Source organism: Hyphopichia burtonii, assembly GCF_001661395.1.
Source record: "Hyphopichia burtonii NRRL Y-1933 unplaced genomic scaffold HYPBUscaffold_4, whole genome shotgun sequence".
NCBI lineage: Eukaryota > Fungi > Ascomycota > Pichiomycetes > Serinales > Debaryomycetaceae > Hyphopichia > Hyphopichia burtonii.
Genome location: NW_017963731.1, coordinates 1,025,169 through 1,051,743, shown reverse-complemented (window position 1 = coordinate 1,051,743; position 26,575 = coordinate 1,025,169). Strand labels below are relative to the sequence as shown.

Genomic DNA, 26,575 nt, shown 5'->3' with positions numbered 1-26,575 from the left:
TAAGTCCCATTTTTTTGATTACATAAGCGGGGTGGGAATTAGCTGCAAATACCATATAAATATATATAAATACTATAAAAATATATAATTACTCTGCAAATACCATATAAAAATATATAAATACTATAAAAATATATAGATACTATAAAAATATATAAAATTAAATACACCAATACTATGGAACAAACATTAAATCAAACAAAATCAATCTAGTAGCACTAATAGAAAAAGACTTTAAAAAAAGGGTAAGTAAGGAACGCCTAGTGCTTTATTTTCTTGCTTCAAATTCATCACCGGAAACATCATCTTCATTCTTCAACTTGTACTTTTGGAAAGCGGCCTTGATCTGGCTGACCAAATTTTCGTCGTCATAAGAGGTGATGGAGCTTCTTGATTGAGTAACGCTCAATTCGTCAAGATCATCATGCAATAATTCATTGGTTTTATTTTCATTGGCAGCCAAATTAGGAATGACATGTTTCTCTTGACTTTCTTGCTCTTCATCATCCAAATCAAGAGCATTGACAGTCAAGTTCAATAATGATTTACCGGATCTTCTTCTGATCAATTTACCAGGGAAAGGACCGGATTTTGGTAAAAATTGCTTGATAACATCTTCAGAATTATCACCATTTTCACCAGCGGAATCACTTTGCATGTAAACCGAAGATCTTTTGGAAGAGCTTCTTGGAGTTTTAGGGAGTCTACAAGTAACACCATTATCATGAATCCATTTGGCAACCAAAGCAGTCCACCCACATTGGTGAGAAGCTCCCAACCCACGACCGGTATCACCATCAAAGTACTCATAGAATGGAACATAATCTTTGAATAAAGGATCCCTGTTAACCAATTCATTTTCTCCGTTACATGCCCTATCACCTTTTTCATCTGGTACAAATAAATGCATTAAACGATGTTGAACTTCTTGAGCACATTGAGCCAAATTCAAATACTCACCAGAACCCTTAGGACATTCAACTTTTAATTCTGGTCCATAATACAAATAAAATCTTTGTAAGGATTCCACCAACAAAAAATTGACTGGGAACCAAATAGGACCTCTCCAATTCGAATTCCCACCGAACATACCAGAGTCAGATTCACCAGGTAAATAGGCAACATAATACTTTTGCCCATGGACATCCATCTCGAAAGGATTCTTCTCGTGAAATTTAGATAATGATCTAATACCATAATCAGATAAAAATTCATCTTCATCCAACATTTTCTCCAAAATTGCAACCAACCTATCCTTATTGACTAAAGATAACAATAAACGTTCACCAACACCACGAGCACTCATCGAAGCAATATTTCTTTCGGCAACACTTTTACGATTCTCAACAAACCATTCTAATCTTCTCTTGAAAGAAGGGAATTTATCTAAAAGTTCCGGTTCCAAAGTTAATGAAGCATATAAAGGAATCAAACCAACCAATGATCTAACTGGTAATGAATGAGAATCTGCTCCACCATAGTTAATGGCATCGTAATAAAACTGATCAGTTTCATCCCATAAAGATTGTTCAGTAGCACCCGAGTCACCCTTTTTAGCACCTCGGTAACTCATTGCATCAGCAATTAATAAGAAGTGTTCAAAGAACTTTGAAGCAATATTTTCATAAACAGGTCTTGACTTTGCTAATTCTAAAGCAATGTTTAACATCTGTAAAGAGAAGAAAGCCATCCAACCAGTTGAATCAGCTTGTTCTAAGTTACCACCGGTAGGTAAAGGTTCAGATCTATTAAAGATCCCAATATTATCTAAACCAAGGAACCCACCATTGAATAAGTTATTACCATCGGAATCTTTTCTATTTACCCACCAAGTAAAATTCAAAAGTAATTTTTGGAAAACACGTTCCAAGAAATCGATATCTTCGGTACCATACATTTTACGTTCAATTTTGAAAACTCTATAAGTTGCCCAAGCATGAACTGGAGGGTTCACATCACTAAAATTCCATTCATAAGCAGGCAATTGACCATTTGGGTGCATATACCATTCTCTAGTCATTAAATCCAATTGTTTCTTAGCAAATTCCGGATCAATCATAGCAAAAGGAATACAATGGAAAGCAGTATCCCAAGCAGCAAAGAAAGGATATTCCCATTTATCAGGAAGGGATAAGATATCATCGATATATAAATGTTTCCAATCTTTATTACGACCGTTGGCTCTATTTTCAGGAGGAGCAGGGGTATTTGGATCACCTCTAGACCAATAGCTATGAACAAAATGGTAAAATTGTTTGGTCCACAATAAACCGGCAAAAGCTTGTCTTTGAACTTGTCTTAATTCATCACTAATTGGTAAAGGACTAACTTTCCAATAAAAAGAATCAGCTTCATCTTGACGTCTTGCAAAAACTTCATCAAATTCCAATTCATCAATATCCAGATTTTTTTTAGAAAACTTATAACGAATCGTTACATAATCGTTACCAGGAACACCACCATCTTGATTAAAAGAAAACACTGCGGCTGATTTGGTACCATTCTTTTCTGGGTTAACTGCAGACTCAACCCCATCAACGATATAGTCATGGAAAGCATCCTTAACATATTTCAGTTCATTTTCTTGGTCATACAAGCGTTTTTGATTGGTGACATTTTCAGTGAATAATAATTTTGGCTCAACATCAGGAGAATCCTCGGTGATCCCGGGGGCAGGGGCGAAAATCAAAAAACGTTCACCAAATTTTTGATGGTCAAGTTTGATACTGGAATCACCTTCCTGGTTTAAGCTGGGTTTCCCCTTTTTAGATTCTTCATGACCCCAAGACCAAGTGTTTCTTAAAACCAATTGAGGTAAAATATGCAAAGGAGCAGCTTCATTACTACGGTTGTAAGCAGTAATTCTAAATAACAACTCTTCTGGATCATCATCGGATTTGGCCATTTCATAAACCACATCAAAGTACTTATTATCATCAAAGATGCCAGTATCGGTGATTTCGTATTCTTTTTCCAATCTTGACCGTTTACCATTTTCTTCAACCAATTTTTCATAAGGAAATTTAGTTTGAGGATACTTATACAAAAATTTCATATAAGAATGAGTGGGAGTATTATCCAAGTAATAATACAATTCCTTAACATCCTCTCCGTGGTTACCTTGACCATTGGTTACCCCAAACAATTTTTCTTTCAAAATATCATCTTCTTCATTCCATAAACCAAGTGATAAATTAACCAATTGCTTGGTATCGCAACAACCAGCCAAACCATCTTCACCCCAACGGTAAGTTCTGGACTTGGAAGTTTCAAAACTGAAATCATCCCATGCTGATCCCGACGCTGAATAATCTTCACGTACGGTAGCCCATTGTCTTTCTGATAAATACGACCCCCAACGTTGATGATAACATTCTCTGGTTTTATTTTCATATAATCTTTTCTCTTCGGCAGTCAAGTTATCAGCCAGAGTAAAATCAAAACTGGCCATATCTAATTAAGCTTAAATAAAAGGTTGTTGATAAGGTTCTGGCAGCAGAAAGATTTCAAATTTTCAAGGGGCCAATTGATATAAAAACACCTTGTAAGGTTTTTTTAAGGGATGGAACTGGCAACCTTCAGAAATAGCAGCAGCAGCAACAAAGGAGAAAAAACAACCGAAAACCCCCCAAAAAAAAACATCGAATAAGCAAAGGCGCGATAATAACTGGCAATTAGCATGGAGTTCACCTTGTTTTTCTCGGGTTTATTGCAATATTCCTGCTCAGGTTTATTGCAATTGTTCTACAGTAGCAACTGATTGGGCCTGAGATCGTTTGTTGGGATCGGGGGGCACTGGATCAATCAGTAGGCAGGAATTGTTGCAAAGTCTCGTATAATTTACAGGGTAGTGTTCCCCAGCAGAAAAAATGGAGTGGGGTTGATTACGGAGTCATCGAGATGTCAATGGATATAGATGTGGAACAGAATTCAGGGATCAGGTAATCAGGGGTACAGGATCATACTCGGGGGACACAGGAGTATTCAGAATATGGGAGTATTCAGAATATAGGAGTATAGAGAAGATTGTAGAAAAAAGTATGGGAAATGCAATAATTTCGCAACTTTTTTGCAGTTATTACAGAATTGTTGAGACTACCCCAGAATGGCCAGGAGTTATATATTCAATAGGTGATCAAAGTCATTGACTAAATCCAGGTTCAAGTGAACTTGGCCGATGCAATCAAAAACGAAATGATCATCTTTCTTACTGAAAGATAAGTATTTCAAATTGGATAAAGACTGTTTAAAATCCAGAGCATAGATTTTGAATTGATCGATTTGATTGAGTTTATAATCCAAAAGAAAAGAGGTATTGAAATAGTCTTGACAGATGAGATTATTGGTCAAGATGGGGGACGGGGTTTCACAGGCAGATTGTAATAAAACTAATTGCAAGTGAGATAATTTAGATAAAGGTTTAATTAAAAGTAGGAATTGAGGAATTTGGAACTGCAGAATTGGGAATTTTAAGTAATATAAGTTTTTGAGCGAAGATAATTTTTCAATTGACGATAGAGTATAATTGAAAGTAGCTGGTTTTGCATAATTAGGAGGAGGGTAAATGATATTTGATGAAATATCGAAATCAAAATTTAAGTAAGTTAAATTTGGTTTTAAATTAGTGAAGAATTTAAATAATTGATAATTAATATTTTCATATTGATTGAAGTTTAATTTTATGATTAGATGAGTTAATTTTGGTAAATTGGACAAAAATTTAAAAATCGAGTCATTATTATAAAGTTCATTCGATAAATCTAAATTGAGTTTTGTTAAGTTGGTTAAGAAAGGGGTTAGTTTATCTAAGAAGGTGACTGGTGGTAAGTTTCTTCTTAATCCGTTTATCAGGATGTTTTGATGAAAGAAGGATTCGGTACAATTTTTAATTGATAATTCATTCAAGTGATTGAGATTGATATTTGAAATAAGATGGTCAACATCTTTAAGATCAAGGTTGATATCTTTCAAGCAGAAACTTGATAAGTTCAACTTCTTTGTAGAAGATTGGGGGAACAATACCGATAAGTAAGGATCAGAATCGGGGATGGTCAATAAACTATTGGAGGTAATGTTTTTGGATGATAATAGCTGATTATTGCAACTAAAATTTTTGGAAATGATCACTTTTGACAAATTCGGCAAGCTAGCCAAATTTTCAAATTTGGCCAAATTGGCTGAATTTTGGAAACTCGATAAATTTATTATCTTCAAGTTGTTGAAGCCAGCCAAATTTGTTTGACTAGTGTAGATGAAATTCCCCGATAATTCTAATAGCTTGTTAGGAAATTTCAACTCATACAACAATTCAAAAGGAATCATTTTGGTTAACGAAAACCAGTGGAATACCTTCAAGTTTGTTAATAGCGGCATGATCTGGCTCAACATGTGGGTTATTTCCAAATTAGATATATCGGGGAACTCATTATCTATGATCAAAATTTGAATATAGCTAGCGTAACTGGGGTGATTAGCCAAGTTTTTGAAAACCAATCTTAACGCGTAAATCGACTTAATACTAGTTGAATGGATCGTTTGACTACTTGTAGCTTTAAGAATATTTGGAATCCGTTGATATGACTTATGCTTGATTAAATGCTGATTCTGATAATTTTTCTTACTCGAATCGATAACCAAAGACGAGTAAAGCCTTGGTAAAAGGCAGGAGTACAAATACTTATTGGTATATGCCAAATGCAATGCATCACTTGGAACCAAGGTGTAACTGATTTGGTTTAATATTTCTAACGGTAACTCTTGAAGCATTCTTTCTTGTTGACCACCTAAAGAAAAGGCCTACCTTCATGTCTAGGGACGGTTTCAAGTATGGAGTCGACACAAGCGTAGTTGGACTCGATGATTCCGTAATCGGAGACTCCACAAAAAAGCTGAAAAAAAAAAAAAAAAAAAAAAAAAAAAAAAAAAAAAAAAACCCATCAAACTTATCTGATCGGATCTGTAACCCCGGAATCACCACCCAGTCTAACCCATACACCAGGATAACACCCGTGCATCATAAAGCCGACCGTTATTCACGTGACCCAACGATTTCCGGCTCCAACAGCGCAAAAGGGAAAATTTCTTTTTCCGGAACTGCAAAAACGACAAAAAAGCTGTCCAAATAAGACGTGCGCACACCGAGGTATCTATAATTACGTGAGTGCTTATATAATCACAATTTCAGCGAGGTAAGTTACTCAGCTTTGCGAGATACTCGTATACCGTTCAGTTGGCTACAGTCAGTTGGCTACACCGAAGAATACTTGCTCCGACTTGACTAGACAGTGATATATCCTGGCATTACTCATTTGTATAGAAAGAATCAGAGGTATCGCTAATAAGAACAGAGGACTATCTCAAGACAAAACATCCAGACACCCGGGATATAGCGCTCGCATCTTTTCTTTTTCTGTTAAATTTCAATCCCTTTAATTTTTATTCTACTTCTCTTTCACAATTCAAAGGGTAATTCTATTAATCAATCACTAAGTTGGTCCTAGTATACTTGTTTATAACTACAGAATTCATTATTACCCCATTATAGGACCACTTTATTTATTTATTTATTTATTTATTTCATTCTGGAACTGTTCTCACAAGATTTTTGGCCTTCCTCCAATTACCCGCTGATTAATAAGGTCAACCATAAAAGTTTCTTTTAATTATCCAAAATTCAACTGCTTGTGTTTTGTTTTTTTGCTAGGTGTCTCATCCTTATAGACCTATAAATTAGCATAGAATATTGCATTTGGTATCACCACCTGATTTGATTGGATCTAAAATCTTAATAAGACAGTTTTATATTAGCAGTGTGCGTGTACCGATTGTACGGGAGTTTTTTGTTCAACTTTTTTTCTTTTCTTTGGTGGTAGTATTTTTGGTTAGGATTTTTTTTTAATTAATTTTTTTTTTTTTGCTTTCGGTGAAAAATTAAAGTATCTTCATTATTGATTGAGGTTGGGCAATGTTCAATACTAAGATTTTCGAAGGTAATCCTTCGAATCAGCCTAGTGGCAATTCATCCAATGCCATGAATATTCCAAATTCCAATTCTAATCAAGATCATTTAAACATACCTCAACCAATTGATATAACATATCAAAGGCGACCTTCTATATTCAATAACCAACGATTTAGAAGAGAATCAATTGCCCATTCCCAGGGAATGGGAGGAGTTAGCTGGGGGTCAGTAACAATTGGATCATGGTTAAAAGACGAAGTTATGATGTCAAGTTCAAATAATAACCCTTTACAAAATGGTCATTCAATTCATAATAATTTAAATTCCAATTTCAATAATAACAATAATTTAATCAATCCAAGAAGAGGATCATTTCGTCATAATATTAATAATAATGTTCCTTCAATTTCAATGTCTCCCCCAACAAGTTCAACTTCTTATTTACCGAATTTAGAAGCTGATTATTGTAAAGATTATAGTTGTTGTGGTCAACTTCTACCTACATTACATGATTTATTACGACATTATGAAGAAGCTCATATTAGTCCAAGTCCTCCAAATGGTACAAATAATAATTTATTAAATGGCTCATTATCAAATCACTCAAGTAATAATAGAAATCGTAATAATTTTAATAATATTCATAATGTGATGGAAACGGTTAGTACAAATGATGTATTTTTAAATAATAATCATAATCATAATTTATCAAATCAAACAAATCATTCAGACTTTAATTTAAACAATCAACCAAATAATCAAAATAATAATCAAAATCATTCAAATTTGCATAACAATAATACCAATCATTCAATTCATTCTAATAATAATCAATCAAGTCTACTGCATTCTACTCATCAAAATCAACCCTTACCAAATTCAAATCACCAATCAAATAATCAACTGCCTCATCTGCAAGATTCTTTACTACAACACAACTTACAACAATCTCATCAGCAAGCTTCCCCTCAATCAATGGATGATTCTTCTCGTCCTAATTCAATCTCAATGAATATCGATGATGAAGCTGATGCTATGTATATTGATGATCCCGCTCGTCATTTATACGTTATGGATAATGATGAATATAAGCCTTTCAGATGTCCAGTCATTGGTTGTGATAAAAACTATAAAAATCAAAATGGTTTAAAATATCATCGTTTACATGGTCATCAAAATCAATTATTAAAAGAAAACCCCGATGGTACAATCTCTATTATCGATCCTGAATCAAACACTCCTTACCTAGATGTTGCCGCTTTAGAAAGAGATAAACCTTATCGTTGTGAAGTTTGCGGTAAACGTTATAAAAATTTAAATGGTTTGAAATACCATAGAGGTCATACTACTCATTAATACTTTGTTATGATTATTTTTATTCTTTTCTCTCCGTTATATGTTTCCCTCCTTTTTTCTGTTCTTTTCCCTTTTCTTTTTCTGTTCTTTTAACCTTATTCTAAAAACCCCTTCCCTCTAGCGACCCTTGTATTTTTATTGCATTCATTATGTTTCATGCTTTTACTTACTCAATGTAACATTTTCTGTTTTATAATTTGGTAGTGTGCGCCTAATATCAAAAGTTATATCGTAAACTACTCCTTTTTATCGATTTCTTCATCGATAATGAACGCTCTGAATTTACCTATAAGAATACCGCTTAGTATCACTAGGAAATGGTTGTACTTGGTGATTTGGTTTGTATCAGTTATCATTTTATTACCAATATCAATCTTAATTTATAGCTATTTCTATAAAGTTTTAATCCCAGATTCAATTTATTCAATTCGTCCTGATATTTCACATCCTGAAAATACTTATTTGCAGTTTGATTCGGTTAAGCCAATCACAAATCATGAGATAGTTTATGACTTGGTTTTGAAAACTTCAATTACTTGTCAAACTGGTAACAATCAAGTTCATTCTATACCTTATAAAGTTTATCATGAACAAAATAAGCAGCTTGAAGTATGGAACCAGGGCCAATTTATTTATGACTGCGATATCAGAAACATCTACAGTGAAAACAATTGGTTTATACCATTTAACTTGAGATACTGGGTACCCCCAATAATAGTTAATAACTTCAAAACTTTAACTAATGTTAAGAAAATAGGGTCAATAAACTCTAAAGATTTATTTAAGGTATTCCCGAAATTCAATGAGAGAATTTTCAGCGGAACTTATGAAGGGAATTTGAAGATAGAGTTTGATTACCCGTTAAAAAATCTTATCGAAGTACAGCTTGTGACCAATTGGAATGGCCTTAGGTATTACTTGATTAATTATTCTTTAATTTGTCTGGTTATTGGAATAAGTTTCATCTGGAGTTTGAACTGTACAATATGTTTCTTTACAAGCTTGCTAGTTTGGTATAAGTTCACTCAAAATCTTACAAGTGAAAATAAAATCAAAAGCTTATGAAAAAATGTATAATAATTCTATCAATAAATAAGTAAAACATAAGACGAAGTAAAGTTAAAAAAATATGTAAGGACAAAAAAAAAATATATGTATATATAAAATCAAAAGAAGTCGATAGAACAAATAAAGTTTAACCGGCATTTAGTAATTTGAATTCATTGATACTATCAACAGGTAAGAATGGGATAATCTTTTTGAAATATTCACGTTCGTTAATTATATCAAAACTTTTATCATTGGTTGATTGTAAATAACTAAATTCATCAATTTCTACTTTATTAACCAAATATTTTTCAAATTCATCAATGACAGAATTCCATTCGTTTAAACTTTTACCTAAATTATTCCATTTAATAACTTGCTTAAAAGTTGAATTGAAATCATTGACGAAATTCTCAACATCTTCAAATTCTTCTTCATTGTACTGATTGCTATTTGATATTAAAATATTTTCAGTACTAATATAAAATTTACTGTACGAATCAGCATTTAAAAAAATTGACACTGATGGAATCTTTGGTCTCATTGGGAAATTATGATGATTTTCACTATGAACAAATTTATTCATGTTACTATTAGTTATTTGCATTATTTGAAATTTATTATTGATGCTTGCATTATCAATAATAATTTCAAATTTATAAAAAGGTCGAATAATTTCGGGAGGAATTTTGAATAATTCAGGAGGTTGATTTAATGCTTCATTTTTATTAGAATTAGTATGATTTAATTGATCAGATAATTCACTTGAAGAATCACTTAAGGAGGAATCTGTTGAAAAATCAGTAATTGAAGTTGGTGTTGACTGATATGACATTATGCTTGGACTTGATGATCTTGACTTATTAGAATATGCAGTTGATAATGACGTTAAAGACACTGAGTTTCTTTTATTTTTCAATGAAAAATTATTTTTAGATGGAGGATATAATTTACTCATATCATCATTACTTTTACTATAGATTGAATTTCTATTGCTTAATCTATTTTTTTGAGGACTTTGCTTGATATCAGTTGAAGAAGATTCATCCGAAGACAACATTTTGAATAATTTCCCGATAGAATTCACAAATGAGTTATTTCTTGGAATTTTTTCCGGAGATCCAGGTGTGGATGAAGGAGCAGAATCAATATTGGATTGGCTAGAATTGACTGCTGGTAATGAAGAACAACTATAAATAGCCTCATCGAAAACTTCAAAAGGATGTGATTTTCTTAATTCACTCGGTTTACCAAAAGCAGCAGGAGAAACTTCTTGGGATTGATCATTAATGATTAATAATTCAGTTTTCAAGTTTGTTGGTAAGATGCCAAATTTTCTATTAACCAAAGGATTATCCGGAGTGAAATCCAATTTTCGTTTATTTGAATTGAAATAAATTTTTAAATTTTGATGAGATAAGTTTAATTTCATTTCAATTTTTTTAGTAATTTGAATTGAGTTTGAATTTTCAAAATTGTTGATACCAATTACCCTCCATATGATTAATTTGATATAATAGGATCTAACAATTGGATGCCAATGAATGAATAATTTATTCCAAATTTCATTTGAGATTAACCAATTAATGAAGTTCGTTTTGAAACTGTGATTTGGATTTTTCAACCAGACCAAATAAGGTTCATTAGAATTTAAATAATTTAGGGATAAAGTTTCTGGAATCATATCCCAAATATTGAATAGGAATGCCAAATTTTTCAAGAGGGTTTGAACATGATCAGTATTAGTAATCATCATATAAGTACAACTTAACCAAAATTCCCAATTGATGATTGAATTATCAAAGATATGGTTAACGAATTCATAAAAAATATTCAAAACCAAGCTATTTTTTGAATAATCATAAACATTAATTGATTTTGTTATATTGATTAAGATATCATCAATCATTTTGATTAATTCATTGTTTAAGAAAAAATTTGAATAGTTAACATCTCTTAAAGTTTTCAAGAGTTTAATGATTGAATCATAATAAACGTCATCTTGACTAGGTTGTTTTTTATTTTGATTAAAAGGAATTGGGAAATTTGAAGAACCAATTTTATTTAATGAATTATTTTTAGATATTCTTGTAATTGAGACATTAAAAATTTGTTGAATATGGCTTAGGATAACGTTGAAACCCGGACAATTAAGGAGAATTGATGAGTCTAAAATTTCAAAATTAGATAATTTTAGTTGAATGATTGAAATGTAATGTCTGAAAAAGGAGTTGAAAACATCGCTATCACTAGAACACCACCTTCTTACCCATGAACCATTTGGATCACTAATACCTTCGACCGGATGTTTTGGAGGAGGAATACAGTTGATGAAGTTTTTCTTATCGTTTGGAATATTCATACCATTGAAATTAATCAACCAATGTAAAGATTTGGGGAAGCAAGAGTATAAGGAACCCAAGTCATCGCAGGGGATGGTCTTTATTGATTCAAACGTAGTCTGTTTAACGTTTAGAAGAAATAATAAAGCATTATTAACATTTGGTAAGTGGAAAAAACAATAAGCGAATACTTTACCGACAAAGGCACTTATTGAAACCGGAACCATTTTCAAAGTTTGTAACTTACCTAGGGAAAAGTCCAAAGTTTCGATTAATAAGTTTTGGTAATGAGAGTAAATTTCCGAATCGATATGGTTCCATTCTTTTCTGGCGATGATTCTGGAAATACATTCCAAGTATGCATTTCTATCGGTGGATGAAATTTGATGTCTTGAAGAGGGAGATAAACTAAGCAATAACGATTTCCACCATTTCAATAGATTAGTAGTGCTTATACTGATCAAGCTAGTATAAATTTTTGAATCATTTGGTAAATTATTTGACAAGGAAGAGTTTCTTAGGAAAGGAAGTAACGTTGTTCTCAAAATGTTAGTTTTCAAAATACCATTTTGTTTTGAATTAAATTTAGTTAAATCAACTTCTAATTTCTTATAACGTTTTAATAATGATTTAATTAACTTATCTTGGAAACGAAGGTCTTCTTTATTAAGATTTAAGGAACGAGGTTTTGATAATTTTGAAGGTGATAATAGCGAAGATCTTCTCGAAGCTTCATTTTTTACTGAAGAAGGTTCATGCTTTACTGAGGAAGGTTCATGTTTTAAGTTAACTGGAACCAGAGAAGTAGTTATTGTTGATTGGGAATTTGAAGATGAAGCTGAATGTTCAGATTTAACCGATTTTCTTCTATTTATAGTAGAAGCTTTAACTTTATCCATCCCGAAAACATCAACTAATAAACCAAAACCAATACCACCAATAAAACCAGTATAACCAAATACAATAACCAAAAACGTAGAATAAGCTAAATCTAATTATTCAAATCAACAAAGACACCCTCAGCACTTTATATGAAATTGATGAGGTCTTTTCTTTTTCTGCTTTTGTATCCTACTTCTATTTTAAAGTAGGGTCTGTTTATCTAGAAGAATCAAACAGCAATGTTAATTTAAGCACTGAGCTTTGTAGTGAGATAAATATTTGTCTAAAACAATACAACCTTAGCTTACCTGCTTTATTCTAGCTTGCCTTACCTGCCCTTACCTACCTTTACTTCTCCTTATTCCTTTACTATCCTCTTAGCCTTTATACCTAGCACGGGGGGTTAAACGAGACCCAGACGAGGTTTATTCGGTTAGTATTTACAAAAATGTAATAACAACAACACTAAAACGGAGAGGTTGTTATAACAAAAGCCTGGCTTAGGTAGCGCAAAATTATCCAATAGTTTATTGGATTACCGAATTAGAGTAATCCCCAGACACAATTAGTAAATCAAAGGATCTCAACTCATTTCAGGTTGGGATTTTGTTGTTTTTGTTGTTTTTTCGGTGGGTTTATTATTTTTGTTGACCGATGTTTTTGGTTAAACTGTAAATTTCATCCTTGTCAACAATGTTGACCCCTTTCTCGTTCACAAGGTGGTATATTACTTTATGATATCATAACTTAGGGTTTTTTTATTACTATTTACTTTATTTAGTTAGTGTAATTAGTGTAAGTAGTTTAATTAAGCTAAGCAGGCTTTGGCTTACTTGGAGATGATTCGGGAGTGCTGCTACCCAGTCTTAATCTAGTTTCGGTAATATGCTTTAGTTTGAGGTACTCTTTTGATGATTTATCGAGTTTTTGTTGTAAATCAGTGATTTCATGTTGTTTGGTTTTGACGTCGTTTTCAAGATCCTTTAATTTGGTGAGTTGTTTTTCGTTATCTTGGGATTTGGCCAATTCTTCTTCTTTGGCCCGTAATTCTTTTTCGAGGTATTTGGTTTTATCCTCTTTTGATTTGAGTTGTCTTTCAAGCTCTTTGTATTGAGTACCTTCTTTCAATTCGATTTGTTTTTCAACGTCTTGCAACTTGGCAAGTTGATCTTCTTTGATCTTGATCTGTTTGTCAATTCCTTGTAATCGGTCAAGAACTTCCTTTTGCGCTTCAAGTTGTTTTTCAACGGCTTTAAACTTAGCCACCTCTTCTTCTTTGGCCTTCAACTGTTTTTCTACGTCTTGGTACTTGATCACTTCTGCGTCCTTTTCTTGCAATTGTTGATCAAGTTTTTGCAATTTGGCAACTTGCTCATCCTTGATACTCAATTGTTTTTCAATTCCTTGTAATCGGTCAAGCACGTCGTCTTTGGCACTTAGTTGTTTTTCAAGATCCTGTAATCGGGCCACCTCGGCTTCTTTGGCCTCTAACTGTTTTTCAAGCTCTTGTAATCGGTCTGCTTGTTGAGTGTTACTACTAAACTCTTTTTCAAGATCTTGTAATTTCCCAAGTACTTCATTTTGCGCCTTGAGCTGTCTTTCCATATCTTTCAATTTGGTAACTTCCTCTTCTTGGGCATGGAGTTGTTCCTCAACTGACTTCAATCTGGCAATCTCCTCGTCTTTACCTTTCAATTCACTTTCAATCGATTTCAACTTGGTAATTTCCTCTTCCTTTGCCTTCAATTTTTCTTCCACTGATTTCAATTTAGCGACTTCTTCGTCCTTGGTCTTTAATTTCTCATCAGACTCGCCTAATGATTTTGTCAATTGTTCATTTGAGCCCTTGGACTCTTCTAATTCCTTGGTGGTTTTGTTCACCTTTTCGTTTAATTCTTCAATGGTTGTTTCCTTGGTCTTAACTTGTTCTTCGAGTTTTTCCAATTTCTCGTTTAATGATTGAAAATCTTGGTTGGTCTTTTCATGACCGCTTTTCAATTCGGCATTTTCATCTTGGTGAATCTTAACTTTTTCCTTTAATTCACTCACTTGTTTTTCTAAACTTGTTTTTTCAGCAATTATACCTTGCTTTTCTTGAACCAATTTAGTCAAGTGTTCATCGACGTTAGTCAATGATTTTTCATGCTTCGATAACCCTTCACCTTCTCCTAATTGGATTCCCCAAGTTTGAATTGAATTGAAAAATTTATCGAAAAATCCCAGATGATCAGTCACTTTAACATTCAAATCTTTAATCTCTTTGTTTAATGATTCGATTAATTCATTTTGTTCATTGGTTTGCTTGCCCAATTCTGTCTTGGTTTGGGTTAATGATTCCTTAACGCTAGTTAATTCATTCACTTCTAATTCGGAGTCTCTCAATTTAGCTTCTAAAGTTTCGATTTGCTCATGAGTCACTTTCAAATCAGTTTCGACTTGAGTTAACTGTTCCACTTTTTTCTTAAAATCAGCTTCGTACTTGGCAATTTGCTGATTGCTTGATTGTTTCAAATCGTCAAATAACCTAACGTGTTTTTCAACGTCTTCTTTGGAAATTTTCAATTTTTGATGTAAATTTTCGATTTCTTGATCTTTAACAGTTATCAATTTTTCCATTTCATTATTCAACTTGAAATCATACTCTTCTTTCAATTTGCTCTTTTCTCCTTGAGTCTTGGTCAAGTCTTTTTCAATCAGATCGTAGTTGGTTTTCAATGTTTTCAACTCAGATTCAAATTTGTTCTTCTCTTCACTTAATTTCTTAGTTGATTCCTCGAACTGGCTCTTCACCTGAGTCAACCCCCTAATCTCCTCATTCAAACTCTTCACAGATGCCTGGTAAGTGGCCTCTTTATCCTTCTTATAACTAGAAGTCTCATCGGATAACGAAATCAACTCCTTGGTCTTGGTACTCAACTCGCTATTCAATTTTGAAAGCTTCTCATTCAATTCCTTATGAATTTTTTCAAGTTCTCCCAACTTATTTTGATAAACATGGTACGAAACCACGGATCCAATACATCCAGCTGCGGCAAGGTAGTTACTAATGGCCATCTCTGGTTATCTAAATCAAACGTTGTTTTCTTCCAGCACTTTTTTCTTCACCGAAAAATTTCTCACTAGAAAAGTTGCCTATTAACTAACAAACTTTTCAGATTTTTCATTCCTTTTATTGGGTAATACAGAGTGAAGACTTATGTATCACAATGTACGTAGCGTGATGAGCAGATCAATACAAGTCGTGGTCATTTATTGTGTTTACCAATTGTAACTAAGTCTACTTACTCTGGTTGGCACCGTCAACTGAGTTCGTGTAACATAGTTAACTTGGTTGTTTTAGTAACTAAATCAGGATTCCAGTAGCCAAATCGGTATAATTCGGGTGCCCTCTACCAATGATATCCTCCTCTCCATGCTCTCCATGATTCCAAGTTGGTTCAACCATAAGATTTGGGTTTAAGCTCACAAGATGTTTATTTATGTCTCAGATCCTTGAATTTCACATGGGAAAACTGCACTTTTGGCCTACAAAAAAAAAAAAAAAAAAAAAATTGTATCTCAACAACTACTTCACTATCTACTTCACTATCTAAGATTTAATTGATCAGTGAAAGAGCCAGAATCAAGTCGAGATGGAATCTAGCCGTGCAAACGCCATTGCGTCGGGCCAGACGCGATCCCGGTCGAGATCCCGGTCGAGAAACAGAAGTAGAAGTACGTCCAGGAGACCATCTTTGAATAAAAGATCCTTGAGTTCGTCATCTTCGATAGGTAAATTGGACATCACTCCAATTGAGATCCAAGATAGACCAATTCCAAGGGTAGGGATTACATTGGATAATACTTTGCCTCTTGATTTCTTCAAACAAGACATACTTGCATTGACTAAGACGCTAAGAATTAGTAAATGGCATAAGAAGACTTTGAACGTGAAGTATTTGAAAGTTAATAGAATCAGTGGAGCCTTAACTAATAGTATTTATAAGATTGAGTATAATGACGGCAACATTGAATTGCCATCGTTATTACTTCGAGTTTACGGGAAGAATTTAGACTCGATTATTGATCGAGATCTGGAGTTGGATATTTTGATCAAATTATCATCGAAGAAAATTGGACCCAAATTGTTGGGGATTTTCTCAAATGGTAGATTCGAACAATTTTTAGAAGGTTTCATCACCTTGGATAAAGATCAAGTAAAACATGAAGTTATATCACAAATGATTGGTAGAAGAATGAAGGATTTACATTATAAGATTGAACTAGATTCTCACGATTATGAATCAAAGCTACCAATGTGTTGGAGATTGATTTATAAATGGTTATCAATTATTGAAAAAGATATAGTTCCAAGCTATATTGAGAATAAGGTTGATATTGATTCGGTTTTTTTAACTAGTTTTGAAAATTTTAAAAAATTGATTGAATTATACAGAAATTATTTATTTAATTTATACGATGTTGATAAATTCACCGAGAATTATAAATTTTGTCATAATGATACTCAGTATGGCAATTTATTATTGGATCAAACTTTTAATCCAAAAGATATTATTTTACAAAAAGAATTACCATCTTCAGCAGCATCATATTCGGCCATTATCGATGATGATGAAGAAGATGATGATTATGAGACCGACGATGCCGTGGTTATTAGTACTAGTAATAAAAAGGATACTAGTTTAGTAGTTATTGATTTTGAATATTCTGGACCGAACTTTCCAGCGTTCGATTTAGAAGATCATTTTAGTGAATGGATGTCTGATTACCATAATCCAGAAAAATCTTATTTCATTCATGGCGAATTTTATCCAAATCAATTGCAAAAATTAAATTTAATTAAAAGTTATATTGAATACGATTTCCAATATCCATCTTCAAATTTAAATACTAAAATTAAATTTAATGATTTCTCCAAAACTAATGCTACCGATTTAATTCAATTTGAAATTAAAAAATTATATAATGAAACTATTTATTGGAGATCAACCGTGCAAATTTATTGGTGTCTTTGGGGAATTCTTCAAAATGGTCCTTTCAAGGCAAACGATGATATTAACACTATTTCTCAAAAATCAGAAGAACAAGGGGTCAACAGTATTTATAATATCAGTACTGGTGTTGATTCTATGAGTATTGATGACCATGAAAACTTGATTATTGAAGATGCAATCACTTCTAGTGATGATGATTTTGATTATTTCAAATACTCACAACAAAAGGCTGCAATTGTCATTGGGGATTTAATTGGACTTGGTCTCATCTCCAAATCCGATATCGATGTTCCTTATCATAATATCATCAAGTATCTAGATTGTAATCTTTTCGATATATAGTTAATGTATAGAGTAGGTATTTTGATAGAATTGACGTGCTACACTACTTTTTTTGCACTGTAAATTTTTCATTTTTCTAATTTTGAATTCTTTTCCAATCTCTTTTCAAGAGGAGAAGGCAATATGTTAAGCTTTAGAACCAGGGGATATAATGGGTATGGGGTTCAGTATTCGCCATTTTTCGATAATAAGTTAGCGGTTGCCAGTGCAGCAAATTATGGATTGGTTGGAAATGGGAAATTATTCATATTAAACATTGAACCAAATGGACAAATTAGAGAACAAATATCTTGGGAGACCCAGGATGGGTTATTTGACTTAGCATGGAGTGAAATACATGAAAATCAAGCGGTGGTGGCCAGTGGAGATGGATCAATAAAGATTTTTGATATAACTGTGCCCAACTTCCCAGTAATGAATTTTAAAGAACATTCAAGAGAAGTTTTCTCAATTAATTGGAATTTAGTTGATAAGATCAATTTCATAAGTACTTCATGGGACGGTAGTATCAAGTTATGGAATCCCTCTAGAGCCAATTCCATGTTAACCCTTAATCCAACCGTTGATTACACCACCAAGACTGCACCAATACATCAAACTGCCAAACCTCCATTATCACATCAACAACAGCATCAGAATGTAAACACCAGTGAATGCATTTATAATGCCAGTTTCTCTCCGCATTCCCCATCAACAATCATAAGTAGTAATGGGTCATCTCATATTCAAATCTGGGATATCAGAAGTCCAAACCCATTACAGCTAGACTTTGTCGGACACGGAGGATTAGAAGCACTAGGATGTGATTGGAATAAGTATAAATCTACAATCGTCGCCAGTACCGGTACTGATAAATCGGTTAGGATATGGGATTTAAGAATGATTACAAAAATCGATCAACCAAACAACCACAGTCCAATGCCTTCGTACCATATTAGAGGACCAACCCCATTGAATGAATTACTAGGCCACGAATTCGCAGTTCGTAAAGTATTATGGTCTCCTCATAACGGTCAAGAACTCTTAACCACCTCTTACGATATGACTTCAAGAGTCTGGATAGATCAATCTAATGAAAGAGCAAGATTCTTAAATTCCGGTAATGGTGGTTGTAAAAAAGTAATGAATCTACATAAAGAATTTGTCATTGGCTGTGACTACAGCTTATGGGGAGAACCAGGTTGGGCTGCTTCCACTGGTTGGGACGAAATGGTTTATGTTTGGGATACAAAAAGATGAGATATTCCCGTAATGTATAATTTATTCTCAAATAGCACTCTGTAGGACTTAAGCGCATCCCATGACCTTCGATTATGCGACTGTTTACCAATTACCAGATCTATAATTTAAATAAACCCTTAGTTCATGCTGGTTCCACTAACGAACCATGGCCAATCAATTTACCCGATTAGGAAATTTCTGTGGTTAATTAAATGCGTCAAACCCGTTTCTGGTTTATTTGTAAACAGAACAATTGCTGCATTTTCAACGAGTATAACTAGCTCCATCACATCTCCCGAATAGGCAATACTGCTAGTCAACGAGAGAGGATATATATATGGACATATCACGGTAGAATGAACGGTAAAAAATATAATGAATTAATAAGAAAGTAACTTAATACCCAGTAAAGTATCCATTCTATAAATCCATTCAATAAATCCATTCATTAGGTCCATTCAATAGATCCATTCATTACATCCAATAAATTCAAGAAAATGGCCAATGCATATACTAGTATTCTTTCGCTTGAATACAACCAGTTGATCAATCATAACAGTGCTAACTTGTATGAATCCAATAACGGGTTATGGCAAGGGAGTAATCCAAGATATATGGATAATTTGAGTCCATTGAATGAATGCATCGAGAAACTTAACTCCCAATCAGAACGTACAAATAATGTTCAGCTTATGTCAGATAAACAGTTGATGAAGTTATGTATAAAAGGAACTAAGGAGTACATCAATGAAACCAAAGCTGAGATATTAAATTGCTATAATCAAATTAATTATAAAAAAATTGAATTCAGTGAAGAAGAATTTCTTAAGATCAATGATTATTTTATTATTAAATTAAATGAATTAAGTCAATATTATCAAATCGAAGTTATAATCAATAATATCAATACCAATTTTGATAGAAAATGGCAACAACTGAAAAATTATCAACTTTATCTTATTGGCAATCAGGACAACATCACCATTGCTGAGACCCAAGTAAGAATCTTGGTTGATACTTGTTTGAACGGATTTACTGTTGATCATATCGAATTACCATTATCATTGATACCAATCATTGGAGGCATTGAAATGTTGAACTTTAATGAAATTGTCAAGCAATCATTATCCAATATTTATTTACCAGACTTATTACCCGAATTATTCAATAGTAAGATTTTTGAAACTAATAAAAATTTAAAAATTTGGATTACTAGTGAAAACATTTATGAAATCATCATGACTAAGAAAATTTTACAAGATTTAATTGATTCAATTCTTATTAGAGAAAATTCTTTATTGACTAAAGAAATTGTGATCACCAAGACTAAACTTGATTTATTAATTTTATATAACCAACTGGAAATTTTGAATATTATGTTTAAAAATGGAACGTTCATTCAATTACCTTCATTAGGAGAAAACGAAACCACCATTAAAGTTCAAGGTCAAACTCCTGAATCAATAAATGAAAGTATTAAAGAAATCAATTTAATTTTCAGTGGCGTATATACTTTAGAATTATTACCAATTACAAATCAAGCACTTAACTTAATGAATGACTATTATTTAATGAATTTGATTGGAGATTCGAAAACTTTAAATGTTAATTATAATTTAATCGGGGGATTGAGTATAACTGGATCCAATAAGGAAATTAAAGTTTTGATTATGGAATTAATCAATAATGAAACTTATTGTCAACTGACTAACTTTGAAATGAATTTAATCATTGAATTAGATAACTTACAAAAAGATTTTATTAGTGGTAAAAAAAATGGTAAGATTATCAAGATATTAAATAACGTTAATCAAATTCCGATAATAAGTTTCCATGCATATAATGAATATAATTTTTTCATTAAGATATCTATTAATACTAATAGTAATAGATTTAGTAATTTACTAAAAGTTATTGAATTAATTGAGTTAGAATTGCCATCAGAATTACAATTCAATATCCCAGAAGTTTTCCATAAATCAATCATTGGTAATGGAGGTTCAATTATTCAATCAATTATGAAAAAATATAATGTTTTCATTAAATTTTCATCGAGTGTTATCCTGGTCAATGATGATTCAATTTTTTATCTGTTTAAAAGGTTTAATAATGTATTAATCAAATGTCCTATGAAGAATTCCAGAAACATTCAATTGGTCAAATTTGAAATTGATCAATTGGTTAATCAATGTTGTTTAAATAACATGATTAATAAATCAATCAATTCCACCATTTATCAAACAATTGAATTTAATTTATTGAAAAGTCATTATTTAATGATTATTAATAAAAATTATAATTTAAAATTCATTAATTTTTTGGAAATTGAAAATAATTCATTTATAAATTTTCCTAAATCGATCGATCACTTTAATAATTCAAATAATCTTTTAATTGATATTAAAGGTGCAGAATTGAAAATCCAAAATTGTGCTAATAAATTATCGCAAATCTTACCATCCAATTTTGAATTCAAAATTCCATTTTGTCATGGTAAATTTAATGAATTGATCAACGAATCAAATAAAGAGTTTAAGGAAAATATCATTATTCCATTCAGATTAATGTTAGGTATTGAATTGGTTATCAATGAAGTTTCAATTGATGATTCGTCTTGTCATCAAATCATCTTATCCTTCTGGGGTAAGCAATCGGATAAACATATTCAAATGGCCATAAACGATTTAACTTTATATTTAAGAGAAAAGAAATTCTTGATCATGGATAAATCTTTCTACAAATTCAATCCAATTAAACAAAAAAGACAAAATATTTTGAAACCCATCAACTATAACTTCACTCCAACCGCTCCTTTCAAATTCTTACCCGAGATCCCAGTCCAGCCTTTGATAGGCGGATACTCGACTTATATAAATTAATAGACACGAATAAAACGAATAAACATGAATAAAATCAATAAACACAAATAAAGGCAGAACTAAAACCCCGTGCACCACGGTTTGCAGCCACGGAGGTAAGCGTTAGATTGTCGGTCTCGTAAAGCGGCTACTTCCGGAGCTAACGGACGGGAACAGAAAGAAAACGGTCTGATTTCCCTTTTGGGAAAACCGATGGGACCACCACAAGGGCTGGTGTACGGGCCGCCCCCATCGAACCCCAACCAAAATCTAAGCACAAAAGTAGCTGAAAAATGTTGGATTTATGTCCAGCGATCGAACTAAATTATGATTACAATACTGTATGGATCTTACAATATGAAGGCTACGGGGTTTATCCCTTGTAGACATCCTTCACAGGCAGGGCGTAAACCAAGATGCAGCACCTAGCATTGTTGGGCTTCAATTGTCAAGAACAAAGTGGAAAGTTGGGGTTGGCTTGGACTGGACTTTCACTCCTTGGAAGCACAAGACACGGAGTCGATAAGGTTTTATAATGCGTTATGTCGATAAAGTTTTAATTGAGTTGAATATAATGAAGTATTAGTAAGAATTGTAGTACCTTGGCTAGTTTCCTGGTCTTCCAGTACAAAGAAACCAGGTTTGGCTGATACAATGCCAAACATTGTTGTTCTGGTCGTTGATTATAATGATATTGTGCTCATCCCTAACTCGGGCAAGACAAAATATGACATTAAGAAGACAAAAAGAAACAAAGCCAGAACCAGAAACAAAAACCAAAGAAACAGAAAGAAAAGAAAAAAAACAGGAAAAAAAAAAAAAAAAAAAAAAAAAAAAATTAACAAAAGCAGAAGAGTTTCTCAACCATTTAAATTTAAGCAGATCCAACTATCTGAATTTGAAGCTTCTATCCTTTTTCTTTAGTAAAGTTGTTTGCGCCTGCTAACATGACTGTTTCTTTAGGGTTACCACACCCTCATTTATTCAAGTTACCACAAGGAGATATTGCAACCCCTCAATCACCATTTGAAAGTGAAATTTTGAGTTATGTCTTTGATAAATCAATGAATGTTAGTACTCCATTGAGTATTGCAATTGTTTATTTTTCATTTGTTCATTTCATTAATCCATGCATTCGTCAACGTCAAATGAATTTGTATAATCAAACAGTTAAAGATAAATCTTTGATGATGAACGATTATAATACTTTAACTAAACAACAACGTAGATTATTACGTGCAGCACCATTTAAAATTGCAACTTTTACAATTTTCAAAATCTTTGTATTAATTCATAATGTATTTTTATGCTTATATTCAGTTTGGACTTTTATTGGTATGACAAGAACTATTTCCTTAACCATGAAATTATTAAATGATCAGGGCTTAACCGAAAATTATTCTTTGGTTGGGAAATTTTTCACTAGTGTTTGTGATTTGAATCATGGTGTTTTCAATGAAAACTTACCTTATACTAATTTAACTGTTTTTGGTTGGTTTTTCTATATATCTAAATTTTATGAAGTTTTAGATACTATTATAATCTTATTAAAGGGTAAGCCTTCTTCCTTGTTACAAAGTTATCATCACGCCGGTGCAATGATGTGTATGTGGGCTGGTATTAGATTTCAATCTCCTCCGATTTGGATCTTTGTTGTTTTCAATTCCTTTATTCATTCTTTGATGTATTTCTATTTTTCTTTAAGTTGTTTACAAATTAGAGTGGCTAACATTTGTAAAAGAATCTTAACTTCAATGCAAATTAGTCAATTCATCATTGGTGGCTCTTTAGCTGTGGTTCATGCATTTATTTGGTTTAAAGATTTAAATACTAATCAATCTTGTAATTGTATTGGTACTTCGGATCAAGCCTTACCTTTAATCATAAACGTCAGTTACTTGACTCCATTGACTGCGTTGTTTGCTGCTTTCTACATTGAAAGTTACATCAAAAACAATAAATCAAAATCGAAATCAAATTAATAAACATTCATCTTTTCTTATATATACATATACTTTGTAATTGCCCTGTTTATCAGTAATGGGTTTTTGGTGCACGACCTCCCCGCCAAATTTAGATCCCCGTATTCTTACTCGGGGTATACGTAAGCCATACTTCTTTCTTCTTTTTTCTTTCTTCAATTCTATTGTTTGAAGTTCATTTATATTGAATCTAATTTCGATTATATTGAGTGTATTGAGTATATTGAGTTGAGTATATCAAAGTGATTACCTTGAGTTCATTATCTTGAGTTAATATTGCAACCACTTAAAATTGCTACCAAACAAATGTAATCATGTCACAAGATTCCAATCCTTTTGAACATTCCAATAGCTCTTCGGAGACTCTTAATGAACTAAGTAAACCTTCGGAAAGACATAGACAGGAACTGGTAAGTTCTTCTATCAAAACCAAAATCAGTAATCGGAATTTATCGTTAGCGGAATACGATAAATTAAAACCAAATGATGAACATTTGGAGTATAAACATTCTTCAGAAGAAGACGAAGATGATCCAGTTAGATTTGGTTCGTCGAGCTCTGCAAGTAAAGAACCGTTCTTAGGTGATGGTCAAAAAGAAAAAGATGAATACACTGATGATTTTGGTAATAAATACGATATTGATTTTGATAATAAAAAGTATACTTCGAAGTTAAAATTTAAAGGTAATAGATTGGTTTATTTCACTTCTGCTTTTGTTTCTTTGTTTGTTTCTTTATTTGGGTATGAACAAGGGGTGTGTTCTGGTATTTTGACTTATGTTACTTTTAGATTATACTTTAATGATCCAAACCCTACTGAAATTGGGTTGGTTATATCCATTTTAGAAATTGGTGCAATGTTATCATCTTTAATGGTTGCTAAGATAAGTGATAAATTTGGTCGTAAGAGAACCATTCTATTAGGTACGTTTATCTTTATGATTGGTGGTTCTTTACAAACTTTTGCTACAAATTTATATATTTTATCAGTCGGGAGAGTCATAAGTGGGATTGCTGTTGGTATTTTATCGACAATAGTCCCTAGTTATCAATGTGAAATCTCTCCAAGTGAAGAACGGGGGAAATTGGTTTGTGGAGAATTTTCTGGTAATATTTCCGGTTATGCCCTAAGTGTTTGGATTGATTATTTTTGTTATTTTATTCAGAATATTGGTGATGCTAGGAAAAACCCTCATACTTTTGCTGCCAATTTATCATGGAGATTACCTTTATTTATTCAAGTTGTTATTGCTTTTATTTTATTCTTGGGGGGATTTTTCATTGTTGAAAGTCCAAGATGGTTGTTAGATGTTGATATGGATCAACAGGGCTTCCACGTTCTATCCTTATTATATGATAGTTCTGTTGATAATAATAAACCAACTAAAGAATTTTTCCAAATCAAAAATAATATTTTACAAGAACGTATTACGACTCCAAAATATGAACGGAGTTGGAAACATATGTTTCGTAATCATTTAACTCGAGTGCTAGTTGCTTGCTCCTCTCTAGCATTTGCTCAATTCAATGGCATTAATATCATTTCTTATTATGCACCGATGGTTTTCGCAGAAGCTGGTTTCAATGATTCAAACGCTCTATTAATGACAGGGTTCAACGCAATTGTTTATTTATTACTGACAATTGCCCCGTGGTTTTTGGTTGATCGTTGGGGTCGTAAACCAATCTTGATAAGTGGTGGGTTATCAATGGCTATTTGTCTAGGACTAATTGCTTTATTCATGTATTTAGACCGTTCTTACACCTCTTCAATGGTTGCCTTTTTAGTAATTGTTTATAATGCGTCTTTTGGTTATAGCTGGGGTCCCATCGGTTTCTTGATCCCTCCTGAAGTTTACCCACTTTCGGTAAGAAGTAAAGGGGTTAGTTTATCAACTGCTACAAATTGGTTAGCAAATTATATAGTTGGTCAGTTAACTCCAGTTCTACAACATGATATTGGTTGGGTAATGTACCTATTCCCATGTATATCATGTATAATTAGTATTTTTGTTGTTATCTGGTTTTATCCAGAAACTAAAGGTGTCGAATTAGAAGATATCGATAAATTATTCGATGATTTTTATGGTAAAAATCAATCAAATAAAGTTGGTTATAAATTCGTGAACAATTTACCCGAATCGCTTAATCATGACAATACCAACGAAGATGAGTTGGAATTAGACGAATTCGATTACGAAGCTGGCTTGATCGATCGTAGTTCTAAGCGCTTCTAGATACATAGTTTTAGATTGCAAAAAAATTGAAATAAGTTAAAACAAGTTAGTGTACCCGTTTGTAGTCCCAACAAAGACCCGTACGTCCTCTCGGCACTGGACTAATCCGGTAAAAATGTGCGTGCGCGATCTGCAACAGGATTGCGCTTGCCTCTTTAAGCAAATAAAAACGGAGGTCCCGCTAAAAACACCTGGTGTACAGACCTTCGCTCCTTGCTCTTTCCCCTTCTTCGGGGGTGCCCGAGCGCAGCCCGCTTGTTCCATTGCCGTAATTTTCAATCAAAGCCATTGGGTGAAATGGATGGATACCCTGATGGGATGGAGATGCCTCATATCCAGGTTGCTTCGCCGGA

General features: G+C 32.7%; 10 protein-coding genes across 10 annotated transcripts; 7 read left to right on the top strand and 3 right to left on the bottom strand.

Annotated features, from left to right (window-relative positions):
- Positions 1-94: 94 nt before the first annotated feature.
- HYPBUDRAFT_153134 (uncharacterized protein) lies at positions 95-3,694 on the bottom strand. The gene has a single exon (XM_020221389.1). The coding sequence runs from the start codon at positions 3,449-3,451 to the stop codon at positions 269-271; it is 3,183 nt and encodes a 1,060-aa protein (XP_020076347.1). The 5' UTR covers positions 3,452-3,694; the 3' UTR covers positions 95-268.
- Positions 3,695-4,116: 422 nt separating this feature from the next.
- On the bottom strand, positions 4,117-5,766 carry HYPBUDRAFT_6559 (uncharacterized protein; the record flags this gene model as incomplete). Its single annotated transcript, XM_020223586.1, has 1 exon — positions 4,117-5,766. The coding sequence occupies one exon, from the start codon at positions 5,764-5,766 to the stop codon at positions 4,117-4,119; it is 1,650 nt and encodes a 549-aa protein (XP_020076346.1).
- A 1,890-nt stretch (positions 5,767-7,656) lies between these two features.
- Positions 7,657-8,376, top strand: SFP1 (zinc-coordinating transcription factor). The gene has a single exon (XM_020221388.1). The coding sequence runs from the start codon at positions 7,937-7,939 to the stop codon at positions 8,315-8,317; it is 381 nt and encodes a 126-aa protein (XP_020076345.1). The 5' UTR covers positions 7,657-7,936; the 3' UTR covers positions 8,318-8,376.
- A 208-nt stretch (positions 8,377-8,584) lies between these two features.
- Positions 8,585-9,382, top strand: HYPBUDRAFT_6557 (uncharacterized protein; the record flags this gene model as incomplete). Its single annotated transcript, XM_020223585.1, has 1 exon — positions 8,585-9,382. One exon carries the CDS (start codon positions 8,585-8,587, stop codon positions 9,380-9,382), a length of 798 nt encoding a protein of 265 aa, XP_020076344.1.
- Positions 9,383-9,518: 136 nt separating this feature from the next.
- On the bottom strand, positions 9,519-12,350 carry HYPBUDRAFT_84922 (uncharacterized protein; the record flags this gene model as incomplete). The annotated part of the gene is made up of 1 exon (XM_020223743.1): positions 9,519-12,350. A coding segment is annotated over one exon (2,832 nt), but the record flags the coding sequence as incomplete, so codon positions are not given.
- Positions 12,351-16,151: 3,801 nt separating this feature from the next.
- HYPBUDRAFT_140017 (bifunctional choline kinase/ethanolamine kinase) lies at positions 16,152-17,926 on the top strand (the record flags this gene model as incomplete). Its single annotated transcript, XM_020219735.1, has 1 exon — positions 16,152-17,926. Exon 1 carries the CDS (start codon positions 16,221-16,223, stop codon positions 17,922-17,924), a length of 1,704 nt encoding a protein of 567 aa, XP_020076342.1. The 5' UTR covers positions 16,152-16,220.
- A 121-nt stretch (positions 17,927-18,047) lies between these two features.
- PEX7 (Pex7p) lies at positions 18,048-19,348 on the top strand (the record flags this gene model as incomplete). Its single annotated transcript, XM_020219734.1, has 1 exon — positions 18,048-19,348. One exon carries the CDS (start codon positions 18,048-18,050, stop codon positions 19,161-19,163), a length of 1,116 nt encoding a protein of 371 aa, XP_020076341.1. The 3' UTR covers positions 19,164-19,348.
- Positions 19,349-19,642: 294 nt separating this feature from the next.
- On the top strand, positions 19,643-22,024 carry HYPBUDRAFT_108838 (uncharacterized protein; the record flags this gene model as incomplete). Its single annotated transcript, XM_020218661.1, has 1 exon — positions 19,643-22,024. One exon carries the CDS (start codon positions 19,643-19,645, stop codon positions 22,022-22,024), a length of 2,382 nt encoding a protein of 793 aa, XP_020076340.1.
- An 850-nt stretch (positions 22,025-22,874) lies between these two features.
- On the top strand, positions 22,875-23,985 carry HYPBUDRAFT_140008 (uncharacterized protein; the record flags this gene model as incomplete). Its single annotated transcript, XM_020219733.1, has 1 exon — positions 22,875-23,985. Exon 1 carries the CDS (start codon positions 22,951-22,953, stop codon positions 23,983-23,985), a length of 1,035 nt encoding a protein of 344 aa, XP_020076339.1. The 5' UTR covers positions 22,875-22,950.
- A 222-nt stretch (positions 23,986-24,207) lies between these two features.
- Positions 24,208-26,278, top strand: HGT5 (Hgt5p). The gene has a single exon (XM_020221387.1). It carries the CDS (start codon positions 24,300-24,302, stop codon positions 26,220-26,222), a length of 1,923 nt encoding a protein of 640 aa, XP_020076338.1. The 5' UTR covers positions 24,208-24,299; the 3' UTR covers positions 26,223-26,278.
- Positions 26,279-26,575: the final 297 nt, after the last annotated feature.